Source organism: Antechinus flavipes, chromosome X (assembly GCF_016432865.1).
Source record: "Antechinus flavipes isolate AdamAnt ecotype Samford, QLD, Australia chromosome X, AdamAnt_v2, whole genome shotgun sequence".
Taxonomy (NCBI): Eukaryota; Metazoa; Chordata; class Mammalia; order Dasyuromorphia; family Dasyuridae; genus Antechinus; species Antechinus flavipes.
This window is the reverse complement of record NC_067404.1, coordinates 64,013,730-64,027,793: the sequence shown is the minus strand read 5'-3', so window position 1 is coordinate 64,027,793 and position 14,064 is coordinate 64,013,730. Positions and strand designations below refer to the sequence as shown.

The following is a 14,064-nucleotide window of genomic DNA, read 5'->3' as shown; positions in this document are numbered from 1 at the left end:
GCTCTTTGAGCTCTTTTTTTTTTTTTTTTTTTACTACAATTTCCTTTTGTTTTCTGGTTTCTTTTATTACAGCAAAGTAAATATGTGATTCTGTTCTTCCAATAGTCTTTTTACTTGTTTGTCACTTGAAGGACTAATAGTTAAATAAATACAAAATAAATTTATATGATGTTGAATATAGTATAAATGTTTTATAATATGCTGTGTAATAATAAATATAATTATAGAACATAAATTTTTAAAATGTTGAAAAAGTGTGATTCTTAGTACTCCTTTGCCTTTGCCCCCTACTACCTAATTCTCCCACCTTGCCATCATCATTGTAAGGGCAGAAAGGCTGAGGGACCCTAATAATTAATCACTTAGTGGCCAAACTATTGATGAGGAATGCCTCTGTACTTTGGTCCTCAGAAAGCAAGACTATAGAGTCAAAATTTTTTCCAGCGTGGAAAAGTTGTCCTTGTTTGGTATGGTCTTTAAGAACTCAGTGTCACTGGGGCGATACGGAGAAGCGTTGTAAGAGACTTAGTGGGCTGGAGGACGGGGGTGGGATGGTACAAAATGTGGTACTTCTTTTCATATGAACAGAAACTGAGACCCAGAGGTTGTCAGTCATTAAAAAAGCATTTATCAAGCACGGATCATGGGCCAGGTGTTACGTGGTACTGTCTCGTCAAGTCAGCTAGCATTTATTCAGTGTGTGCTTTGTGCCAAACACTGTGCTAAGTACTGGGATACAAAGAAAGGCAAAAGACAATCTCTGCTCCAATCTGTTGCCAAAATCTGGCAATTTCACTTTTATACTATCCCCTGTATATACCCTTCTGTCCTCTGAAACTTCACCTCCACCCCATTAAGTGATTATCGAAACACACTGGTGGGTCGGCCTGCCTCCATTCTCTCTGTATTCCAGTCCATTCTTCACTTGGCTACCAAAGTGATTTTCCTAAAGTGCAGATCTGATCATGTTTCTCTCCGCCCCCATTCAATAAATTTCAGTGGGTCCATATTGCCTCCGGGATCAAATATAAAATCCTCAGTTTGATTTTTATAGTCTTTCATATACAACCTGCCCCTCGCTCCCCCTTCCCCTGCCCCTCATGTTTACTCTTCGATCTAGTGATATTGGCCGCCTGGCTGTTCTGTGAACAAATCACTCCATCTCTTGGCCCCAGACATTCTCTCTGGCTGTCTCCCAAGCCTAAACACACTCCCTTCTCCATTTTGACTACTGGCCTTCCTGGCTTCCTTCAGTTATCAACTAAAATCCCATCATTTACAAGACACCTTCCCTAACCCCTCTTAATTCTAGTGCTTCCAGTTGACTTTTTTCCCATTTAGCTGGCATATAGCTTGTTTGTATATAGTTGTTTTCACATTGAGTTCTGTGAGAGCAGGAACTAGCTTTTGCCTATTTTTGATTCTCCAGCACTTAGTGTTTGACTGACTGATTAATGGGAGAGAAAACATGTAAACGATTATCTATAGGTAGAATATAGACAGAATAAGCTAGAGCTCATTTAAGAAGGCCCTAAGATTAAGAAGGGCTTGGAAAGACTTCTTGCGGGAGACTTCTTGATTTTAGTTAAGACTTGATGTCAAGGAAGCCAGAAGACAGAGATGAGGAAGGAGAGGCATTCAGTCACAAGGGACAGACTGGGAAAATTCCTGGAGCTGGGAGCATCACTTGGAAGGAGTAGCAAGGAGGCCATTGTCACTGAATCTTTTTCTTGATCATGAGATGGCAAAAGCACTTCCTTTGTGCAGAGTGCTGTGCTGAGCTCAGGTGTGTCCATACGTCAGATGGAAAAACCTCCCGTTCCTTAAGGCGCAGTATCCAAGCAAATGATAATGCATCCTTTTTAAATGTTTCTTTTATTGAGAAAGCCATTTTGCTGCTGCTGAGCCATTTTAGAATGCCGATCACTTGGGTGGTATTGGGTGGATGTCTTTTCTGGCTCTTCACTAGCTGTGAATCTTTGGGACAGGGAAGGACTAGGGCTGTGTAGCCGCACCTGCAAAGGTGAGTGACGGATCAGATTTCCACAAGAGGTGCTCCCTTGGCTGTTACCTGTGGGGGCCATGCTTGTGGGTTCGGGAGCAATGATACTATTCCCTGGGCTCTTGTGTTTACCTCCCTGGTGTCGGCAGTTGGTCAGTGGTTTGTATTGGTGGTGTCTGGGAGGGCAGGCCCGTTTTCCACAAAAATTGCTCTCCCAGCTTATGGTTAGGGAGCCAGACCAGAAACAAGTTCAGTGGTTTAGGAGACTTGGAAAGTCTGTGGTTTTTGGCTGCTGGATTCTGGGCTATCAGCCCAAGGTTACCAGGGGAGGCAGAATTCATGATGGTTGCAGTGATTTTACCTGCTTGGCCTATGCCATTTTCTGAAATTTCCTGAGGACACTTTGCACTGTCTATAGAGATATAGGGGTAGTAGACCCTTACTTTACAGAGTTTGTTTCTCTGGATGATGGCCACAGTTACGCTAGAGAACATGAAAAAAGATGGAACAATGAGGAGAGTACAAGTTCCTCAGAGGGCAGTTTTGCTTAGAAGGACCACTATTTCACCACACTGGAGTAAGGAAGAAAAAAAAATGAGAGATTCAAGGGCTTTGTGAAGGATAAGGAAGAGGAGAAAAGGGAGTTTACAGCACATGGCATTGATTTTCCCAGAAGCAAAGTCTTCTGTTGAGAAGATGGAGGGAAAGTTTGAAGAGAAATGATAAATTTTAGAATATTTCCTATAGGGAGTCTGATAGAAAATTAAGGGAGAATAAAAAGAATGACTTAGTGATCTGAGTGTTCAGCTGAGATTAGATAATATAGTGGGCCAAGTCAGCATGATTATGTGATTTCTGTCAGCACCGTAGCAGAGGAGGACAAAGAAGTAGAATAGGCAGCTTTCTTGAGGATGGAGTTTTGGCAGTATGTGATTAAGGAACTGACAAGGAGGTAACAGATTTGAGAGTAAGGTGCAGTGTTGAACTGGCTAAGTTTAAAGGATCAAGTTGGGAAGGGAGGAAAGTGAAGTTAGAGCAGGGGTGATGGCCTGAAGAAGGGACTGAAAGTGGAGGAGGTGGAAATGATGATGAAGTCAAAGAACAGGTTTATGAGGAATGCGGCATAGGGAGAGCTAGAATAACAGATCATGGTTGAATAAAGGGATTTCAGAATTCTTGCTCATGGAGGTAGGATGGGGGATGGTGATCAAGGGATCCTGCCCAAGGTAACATAGTAAGCAGCACAATCAGGATTTCTACTAGGCCCTCTGAGTTCACAAACAGCTCTTTTTGCATGTGACCACATTGTGTATATAAATTCGTTGACTCTTCCACCTGATGGATCTTTGTGTATCACTTCCCTCTTCTCCCGAGTCATCTTTTCTTCAGGTAAAACTATCTCAATTCTCTCACTCATTTCTCCTCTTGTCACAGTAAATGGAAAACAGGCTATACTACCTCCTACATACTTTAAGAGATCCTGCTCAGAGAGAAAAGCCCAATTCTTTAGAAGTAAGAAATGAGAATGATATCTGATCTAATTCCTCAAGGGTAGGTGCTTATTGATCCTAAGGGAATTCTTTTCAAGGATGTTTAGAGAATAAAACTACGAACACTCAAACTGAAAAAGTCAGTTTTTCTGTTAGGGCATCCTGAATATTTAGTTTCATTGGTTTAGGCATTGCTTGTATGAAAATTCTGTCCACTGATGCAGAATGGCAATTCTTCTCTAACTTAACAGCCTTAGCATGTTGCGTGGGACTTTTAGAAGTAGAATGACTTACCTGGGACCAGACTTCTGGGGAGCATCAGAAACAGGACTTAAATCCAGGTTTTTCTTAATTCAACACCAACCCTCTGTCTTTTATGCTAGTATGTTCTTTCTCTTTACGAGGGAGAATAACTCTTGACATCTGTATTGTAGTGGAAGTATCATTCTAACCCCATCAAAGTTAAGCTAGTTTTTCCTTAGAAGTTATTGAAATTGTCCTAGAGATGTTATTGGTTCAGAGGACTAATATCTCAGGTTGTTGACTGACATCACTTCTGGTCACATGAGTACTAAACAACTAAGAGGAGCTCTAGTCTTTCTCTGAGAATTGTTTGGCAGATAGTGATGGGTAACACAGAGGCAAAGGAGTTTCATGAAGCTGAATCAAGTTGCCTTCTTGTATATCTTTGTCTTGCTACTAAGTAAATCTCCTTTTGTTAATTATTGAATAATCTACAAATATATCATTTCATTCCAGTATTCACCCTAAAGTACCAGTGGGACTGGCCAGATTCAAGAAATATTTTCATCAGCAAAAAAGAGAAAGAAAAGATTAATTAATTGAGCATATGGAAACAACAAAAAATCAGAAAAGCAGAGTATAAAAAAATGGCAACAGAAAAAAATTCAGTGGACAAATTTAAGAGCTTTCCCCAGAAAACTGAAATGTAGACAGGCGCATGGTTAGTTAAATTGCTAATAAGAGCAGAACTATATTGCTATAACCAAAAATGAAAAGGGAGAACCAGTATTTACAAAATATACAAATACCCAGATCAACAGAACAAGATAGTTTTAACTTGATAACTTAAGCAAGTTATAAGAGAACTTCCAAATTTAAAAAACAAAACAAAACCTTAGGACCAGAAAAATTTACAAGTGAATTCTATCAGATACTTAAATAACAATTCCCATTATTACATAAATTGTTTACAAAAAACAGGCAAAGAAAGGATCCTCCCAAACTTCTTTTTATGAGTCAAATAAAAGGCCTCATACCTTAAGCTGGGAGAGATAAAACAGAGAAAGAAAACTAGACTCATATCTGATGATTATTGATGCAAAAAATTAAGTAAATTATTTAGCGAAGAGGGTGTAGTGACTTACTGAAATGATTATATGGTTAAAATTATATCACGAATAGAAACTTGGTTCAATAATTCTAGCCAGTGATAATAGAACTGGTTAGAATATGATAAATATCATATTCAAGCTATAGATAAAGGAACACTCAGGCTATAAGGGACTAAAAGGGTTTTATCTACACAACTATATATTTAATGGCATTTAATACTTTGCTGGAGGAATATCTGTCTGTATATTTGTTTTAGGTGTAGAAAGGGTGAGTTAAAAATTTCTTATATTTTTCCCTACCTTCATTTGCCTGCTAAGCCACATTTTTGAAAGTTCAGTATTCTGTTCTAGTCAATGTTATTTGCATAGAATCATAGATTTTAGCTAGAAAGGAACTGAGAGGCATATAGATGGGACCACCTGTTGTCCTCAAGAGGACATAGGGAAGTACTTAGCTAGATTAGTTTTAATGTTGTTTTCACATTATCATCATCATTCTTTCATAAAGAACAGTTGAAACACTTTATGTAAAGCAATTGATTTTCTCTTTGCTCAGCTGGATCTTTAAGAAGAGAATTTGGCTGAAAATTCCAAGTTCACATCATTCATTGAACATGTTTTGGTTATTCTTTTTTTTCTGATAGAGAACCCTAGTAAAAAACATGGACGTTTTTGCCACAAAAGAGACATAACGTTCTGTGTCCAGCCTGCTTATTTGTGGCAGCCTCATTGCTGCTGTACTGTCTTTTGGGGGTTGCAAAAATTCAGAAGTTGTGATATTCATTTGAGATTTCTGGCTTCTAATAATCATGAAATCATTTATTTCTTGACTTTATGGTCCATAGCAGATCCCTAGCTACAGAGTAACAGTGTCAGTGACACATTTTATTATCACAGTGTTGTTTGTTTATAGTCAACTCTTCATCATTATGAAAATACTTTGTTAACATTTGTTCATTTTCCAAAGAGTCGTGCCCTAACATTTTATTCCTCATAGTAACCCTATCAGATAGACAGGATAGGTAATATTTGCCCCATTTTATGAACGAGGAAATGAAGGCTTAAGGTGTCTCTGGTTTATCTAGAATTTCATCCTAGTGTCTCAATGCTTTTTTTCTTGCTGGCTGGGGATAGCATTGGGGCATTCTTTGTTGTGAAATTTCATTAAAATTACCAGATAATTCTTGAAAAGACTTAGATATTTTGTTTCTTGGCATTTGTATGAGTTCTTTTCTTCTTTAATCACCCCTTTTCGCTGCAGCACTGAATAAATTTTAGTATGGTACTTTATCTTCATTGCTACTATAATTTTTAAGAACCTGAATGCCTAATTGGAATTAGTTGAATTTTTCTGTGATCTAATTTTTCTTGCTTTCTCTAAAGTAATGAGTTTTTTTAATTGTAATTTGCATACAAAAATATTCCAAATGTGTTTAATTGCCATCTGTCTACATACCCCTACAGTTGGTCCTTTGAGGGATATAAAATATGAAAAGAGGTCCTATCCTAGAGATTAATGGTCTAGTTAGGGAGATTAATTCAATTCAGTACAGATTTATTAAATTGGTACTACGTGTATGCTAGAAAGATATGATTCTTTCCCTCATGGTACTTCCAGTCTAGTTGAGGAATGAGTATGTGTGGCCGTGGCCTAAGAATTTCTGACTGGGAGGGAGGTATGTAATACAGTGAAAATATACACTGAGAAAGTAGAGCCAAGTTAAAAGAGTATTAGGGTATTGCTCAGCTCTACCCTACAGCTCTTCCAGATAGATCTAGATAATGCACTAGACTAAGTCCTGATTAGAAATCTGAGAAAAAAAAAATCTATATTATATATTATGTTGTTTTTTTTTTTTCCTGGTTATACAGTGAGTCGTTTTTTGAGCTCAGATTGGCATAGGTAGAAGGCAGAGGTCTGAGGATAGGGATGAGGTCTTTTAGGAAAGGCCATGTAGACTATTCCAGATCAAGGAAAATCTAAGTACAAGTAAGAAAAGGTCTTTTGGCACTTCTTTTACTGATTATGCAGTTGGAGGTCACAGATCCAGGGCTGATTGAGGAAGGAACTTGTAATTAGAGGTGACATTCCAGGAGAAAGAGTTGTCCTTAAACAATGTTATCATGTAAGGGGCAAGTTCAAAGAGGCAAGTTCAAAGATAAGCAATAGCTGTGTGACCTGACCCTAGGAGTGGAGTGGGGTCTCAGTTTGAAGTCTGTTCTGAGGCTTGCAGAGGAATACTGTCCCATTATTCTGTACCAGCCTTCTAGAGGACTGATTGTAGTTGAGTCTCAAAGCAGATTACTGGAATTCTAAACAGGACAAGCTCACAGGCTTGTTCCTCAGAACAAACCTAGGTCAGGAATGTGCAGAGCTCAGTTCAAGAGGACAAAAATCAGACTATACCATTTTGAGAACACTGATAGCTTTCAGATCCCCAGTTTGAGCTCTCCTTGAGATTCTAGAATATCAAAGCACTTAATACTCAAGGAGCAGCAGGAAAATCCACCTAGACATTTCCTCCAGAAGTACACAGAGCCTGGCCCAAACATAAAATCCAAAGTTAGGCGGTAGGCTGGAAGAATGAGCAAATCAAAAAGGAATCCTGCCACTAAAAGCTATTGTGGTAGCAAGGACACCCAAGACACAACTCAGAAGAAGAGAATGATTCTAAAATATATATAAGAAAAGCCTAAAGGAAAATCACAATTTGGTCACAGGTTCAACTATAATTCCTAGAACAGGTGAAATAAAAAGTTTTTTTTTTTAATAGTTTCATAAATGAAAGTGCTAGAGGACAAAAAATGAGAGCTATAGGAAAAAGAATTAGAAAGGAGTAACAACTTGATGCAAGAGGTATAGAACTTTGCCCAAGCAACAACCTCTCTGAAAATTAGAATGGCCCAAATAGAAGATAATGTCTTCATGAGGAAACAAAGAATATTAAAACAAAATCAAAAGATTACCTTCCCTTGGAAGAAAATGGAAGATAACTCATAGTAAGAACAACTGACTTAGAAAATAGATCATGGAGAGGTAATCAAAGAATTTTTGTACTACCTGAAACCATCAACAACAAAAGAGCCTAAACATCATATTTTAAGAAATCACAAAACAAAACTACCTAGATCTTTTAGAACCAGAGGACAAAATAGAAATAGAAAAAATATACCATTATCTCCCTAAAGAAACCCCAAAATGAAAACTTCCAGAATCTTCATAGCTAAAATGTGGTGTTTCCAGGCCGAAGGAAAAGAAAAATACTGCAAGCACCCAGAAAGAAAGAATTCAAGTACTACAGAGCTACAGTCAGGATCATACGTGATTTAGAAGCCATTATAAATGATGAAGGAATAGAGAGCTTGTAGTACAATCTTCTAGAAGGGGCAAAGGATAGGCTTGCAATCAAGCATATATTACCTACTTAAACTAGTATAATTCTACTGGAGAAAAAGTAGGTCCTTAGTGAAGAAGAAGAGTTCCAAGCATTTCTGATAAAAAGACCAGAGATGCATAGAAACTTAGAAGTTCAAACACTGGAGTCAGGAGAAACATAAAAAGGTAAACATCCACAAAAAAGACTGAAGGATGTTGTTCATTCTAATATGAGAAAATGAAACATGTGTCCCCCTGTGAATTATATCATCATCAGGTGTCACAGGAGTTTCACTTATATAGACAGATTGGGAATAATTCTGTAATGTTTTCATGATCTTAAAGGAAAGGTGGAAAGAGAAAGTAAAGGGAATACAATTGAAGTGGGGGAAAGATGGGGAAAATTATCTTATATAAGCATGATGTACAAGTAAAAGCCTATACAAAAAAGGAGAAAGAGTGGAGGAATGGATGATACTTGAACCTCACTCTCATCTATTGAGAGGAACACACGCAGTTGTATACAGACTGTTACACTCAGTGGGACAAGAAGAGGAAAAGGGAAATGGAGAATAAAAGAGAGAATAGATTTAAATGTGAATTAATCTTAAAACACATTCTAAGTATATATAGAAGTATTTATAGCAGCTATTTTTGAGGTAGTAAGGAATTAGAAACTGAGGTAGTAACAACTGATCAGGGAGTAATGGCATATAAATATTATTTTGCCACCATATTGCTATATCTATATGAATGAATGTTGCAAATAGGGCAGCAAGCATTTATTAAGTGCTTACTATGTCACTAGGCACTATTCTAAGCACTGAATTTAAAAAGAAAGGTAAAAGATAGTACTTGATCTCTGGGAACATAGAGAACATAGAGTGTCTAATGGATTTTTCTGATATATTGATTGATTTTATTGAATATTTTTTATCTTAATTGATTTTGCTAATTCGTTTCTTCTCATCTCCCTTTAAAAAAATATTTGTTATAAAGATTGGCTCTTCAGGAGAAGGAAAGGAGAAGGATGACAGGGAAAATGTAGGTGATGTAAAAACCAAAATATATTAATAAGCACTTTTTCAAAATTAAACAACAAAAAGTAAAATTAAAAATATATGTGGAGAAGCATTAGAGGACAGTTAAAAATTACATTGTATGTATAAATATTGAGGAGATATGGAATAATAGAAAGGTGTGGTGTAAAGTTAGCAAAGAGCAGCTTGGTCTAGTATGAAACTGGATTGGAAGTTAGGAGGTCTGGGGTCAAATCCTCGCTTGCATATTTCGTTTCTTGTAGACAAAGTGAAGTTCTCTAAATGACGTCTAAGACCTCTTTCAGCCCTCAATCTGGGCTTTGCTGATTCTGAGACCTCAGTAGAAGGGAGCTTTGAGTTGAATCTTTAAATAAGTAATTGACCTAAATTGTGAGAGATAAAAGGGGCAGGCTGCCTAAGAAGGAATGACATGGTTCACCAGACTGGCCTATCCAGAGTACATGGATTCTGATGAATAGTAGCTAGAAATGAGGTATGGTGATGGTTACAGTAATGGGGGAAGGAGGTTAGGGGAAACCTTTGCAGGAAGATTTTACTAACCTTGCTTAATTTTGGTATCTTCCCCTTGTTAATTATTTCCCATAGAGCATTTTTGGTATATATTTCTTTGCATTTGTTTCCCCCCATTAGATCATTTAACTCTATGAGGGCAGAGATTTTCTTTTCCTTTTTATTTTTCTAACAGTATAGTGCTTGGCATGTAGTAGGTGATCAATATATGTTTATTAATTGGTTGATAAAGGGAAGGGAAAGAAGAAGGTAAAAGGCTCGGGCTGCAGTAGTTCCTCGAGGAAACATTTTCTCATCTTTATCTTTATCCCTTTTTTCATCATGTTCCCTGGCCATTCCCCATTCTTGGAACTTCCTTCCTCCTCATCTCTGCTTACTGGATTCCCTGGCTTTCTTTAAATCCCAGCTCAAACCGTATCTTGTGTAAGAAACCTTATCCAGATCTCCTTAATATTAATATCTTCCCTTTGAGAATGTTCCCAATTTATCCTGCATGTATCCTATATGGAGTTTGTTTGTATATAATTGTTTGCTTGTCTTCCCCCATTAGATTGTGAGCTCTTTGAGAGCAAGGACTGTTTTTTTGCTTTTCTATGTAGTGCTTAGCACGGTGCCTGATAATATATAACAGAGACCATGTGTGTGCATTTATTGTGTGTGTAAGGTAGCGGCCCCTAAGTCCAAGTGAGTTTTAGAGATGGTAACTTATTTGACTTTCCACTTAAAACTTGTTATAATACAGTGGGAAAAGAATTGACTTTTAAAACCTTAAACAGCTGAACAAAACATGACTGTCCCTCCTATACTTGGTGTCAGAGGAGCTGAGCTGAAATCCCCACTGCAGTACTCACTGGTTCTGACACCTTAACTGTGTTATTTACTGTCTCCGGGCCTCATTGTTTCCCTCTATAACGTGAGGAGTTTGGGTCAGCGTTCTTCTTACACGGTCTCTTCTTACACTTTGATCCCATGATCCTTTGGGATATATTTAAGTACGCATTGGTGTCATATAAGGCAAGGGGAATTGTCCTCATGAAGTTATCCTAGATGAAGCATGTTTATAAAAGTTTTCCGATTGAAGTTGTTCTAATCTCAGATTCATTGCTGAATATTGCTATTTCTCATTTAGTCAGGATTCAGATGAACATGTTGAAGAAGTCGGTGCTGTGCAGAAAAATCCTGCCTCTATGACGTCTGCTAGCACAAATGACCCTCCGGACTCAATGGTCCCAGCTTGCTCTGACACGTCTGAATTAACGCCGCCGCTCAGCAAGCCAGAGGCTGCACAGGAAGCCCCTGATGTAGATGTGACACCGGGGAAAGAAAACCGTGGTGGTGATACGGATTGTAGCCAGTCACCTTTGGAACAGGAGAAAGCTGACAATTTACCTGTAGGAGAAGATGTTGTTGATGCACCCAAGAAGAATAGGATTACTTACTCCCAGATTGTTAAAGAAGGCAGGAGATTTAATATTGATTTGACCTCAAAGGTAGGCACCGATTTTACCACCTTATCACAGGCCAGTGCTTACTGTTAATTGATTAAATATGATTTGAAGACCCATATGTCCACTTTCCAATGGAAAAGGGAGCTAAGACATTTCTTTTGTAAGGAGATGATAGCAAGGTCAGGCAACTTATAAATATCAGAGCCAAGAGTTGGCCAGTCAATCACCAAATACTTGTTATTCACCATTGTGTGCCAGGCACTATGCCAGGCATTGAGAGTGTAAGTTCTACTTGCAAGGAGCTTATATTCTAATAGGAGAGTCGAAGATAAATGAAAATTTATGTAACATAAATGTAATTGAATGAATGCCAAAAATTACAGAGTCATTAAATACTAAATAGTTTATGAGGGAGGGCGCTGATGGGGGGATTGGGAAAAGCTTGTGGAGTGTGATGTTTGAGCCGCATCTTAAAGAAGAGGGGCTCTCTGGGGGAGGCTATTCCATGTATAGGCCATAACTGGTAGCAGGGAATATGTAGTTTTTTGTGTGTGAATGTCATAGAAGGTCAATTAGACTGGACACCAAATAAAGGAGGGACAGTAATGTTTGTTCAGCTGCAAAGATAAATTAGGGCCAGACTGTTTAAGGTTTTAAAAGTTAAACAGAGTTTTTATTTGATTGATCAAAAGGATTCACTTGAGTTGATTGGACAACAGAATGCTATGTTTAGATGTGCACTTAAGAAAAATTACTTGGGCAGCAATGTGTAGAAACACTTAAGCCAGGGAGACCAGTTAGGAGGCTGTTTCAGTAATCTAGGTGAAAAATGACAAGGGCCTGAATTAAAATGATAATTTTGTGAGGGGAGTGATGGGAGGGGTTGTATGAGAAACATGTAGAAGTAGAAATAGCAAGATATGGCACTAGGGAGTGGAATAAGGATGGCAGAGTGAGAGAAGGCATTAGAGTCTAGCTCTTCTCCCACATCTCCTTGGCAAGAATCTAGACAACGCACCAGATTTAATTCTCATTGGGAAATCCGAGAAAAAGTCATGAGTCATTCGTTTAGGCCAGGACAGCTTAGGGAGACAGAGATGTCTGTGGACTCTGGAGAAGGGGTCTGGCCAGGGATGTATGGCTGTGGTAGCTTTCTAGTACCCAGAGACTGAGAGAGAGAGAGAGTTGAGACATGGCGCCAGAAAGAGATCTCAGGAGATCCCTGAGCAAGTTCTGGCTACAGGAACATGTGCCATCTAGCAACTCCGTCACATAAATACCTTGTGCCAGGTCACAAATCCAAGGTGGAGAGGAATGGTCATGAGCATTGATCCTAGCTTTAACCGAGCATGGAATACATTCCAAGAAGTAAGTGGTAGCTTTATGGGTGGCTCTCATCCCAAAAGTAATGTCCCATACCTAGTGGTAGCTTTATGGGTGGCTCTCATCCCAAAAGTAATGTCCCATACCAAAGTAGAGCCAATAGTTCAGTCTCTTTGAACATGTAGTGCCTCCCCTGCAGGCCGATAGTGGCTGAGTCTAGCAGTAGGCTACTGAAAATCCCAATCAAAAATAAGCTGATAGATCCAAAGCTGAGTCAGAAAGTTGCAGAACTGAGATGAGGAGAGCAGTGAACAAACTTTCCCTTGGATCACATTACTTTGGAAACACTGTAAGCTTGCAGCCCCCAAATTGAGCTGTGAAATCAATAGAAGATCCTAAGAGAACAGTAGCCCAGGTCACACATCATCTTTGGGAATATGCGGAGCCCACCGCTAGCAAAGTCCAAAGATAAGAAGTAGGCTAGAAGAATTAGCTAACAAAAACTTGATCCTAAAAAGCTAGTGTGAGGATAGGGATGCTCAAGACCCAAGCACAGGAGAGAATGATTTGAAATAAAGCTATAAACAAAGCCTCAAAGACAAATGTAGCTCGGACAGTCCGACAAGAACTCTTGGAAGAGTTCTGAAGGAGGAGCTAAAAAAATGATTCTAAAAATCAGATGAGAGCTATAGAGGAAGGAATGGGAAAAGGCACAAAAGGTAGAGTGGAAGAACCTGAAAAGAGAATTAAAAGCTTGGAAAAAGAGGTTACAAAGCTTTATTGAAGATAACTTCTTGAACTTTAAAATTGCCTAAATGGAAACTAATGTCTCCATGAAACATCAAAACATAACCAAAAAAAAGTCAAAAGACTGAAAAAAGAGAAGACCAGCTAAACTGGAGAGTAGATCAAGGAGAGGTAATTTAAAAATCAATGGACTATCTGAAAACCATGAATACAAAAAGATCCTATATCTCATCTTTTAAGATTATAAAAGAAAACTGTCGAGATATTGTAGAACAAGAGGGGAAGGTAGAAAGTTTTCCTCAAAGAAATTGAAAATGAAAACTCTCAGGAATATTTTAACCAAAATGCAGAGCTCCCAAATTAAAGAAAAAGTACTGCAGGCAACCAGAACAAAAGCATTTAAATATGAAGGAGCCCCAGAATCACTCAAAATGTAGTAGTCACCAATTCAAAGGAGTGGAGAGTGTGGAATGTAATATTCCAGTAAGCAGAGGATTTAGGATCATAGCCATGCAAAAAACTTACCCCACAAAATTGAGTGTAAATCTACAAGGGATAAAAATGGGTCTTTAATGAAATAGAAGACTTTTTTAAAGTGTTCCTGATAAAAAGACCAAAGCTGAGTAGAAAATTTAATATTCAAACACAGGATTCAAGAGAAGCATAAAAAAGTAAACATGAGTAAAAAATCATTAGGGAATTAAATAAGGTTAAACTGTTTACATTTTTATGTGGGGAGATAATACATGGAA

The 14,064-nt window shown here is 38.2% G+C and overlaps 1 protein-coding gene across 1 annotated transcript in view; it reads left to right on the top strand.

Annotated features, from left to right (window-relative positions):
• CHM (CHM Rab escort protein) overlaps window positions 1–14,064 on the top strand; it is a 188,420-nt gene that overhangs the window by 57,739 nt on the left and 116,617 nt on the right. Inside the window, exon 5 of the mRNA XM_051968719.1 lies at window positions 10,924–11,284. Coding sequence (XP_051824679.1) covers window positions 10,924–11,284 — 361 coding nt within the window. The remainder of the gene's footprint in view (window positions 1–10,923; window positions 11,285–14,064) is intronic.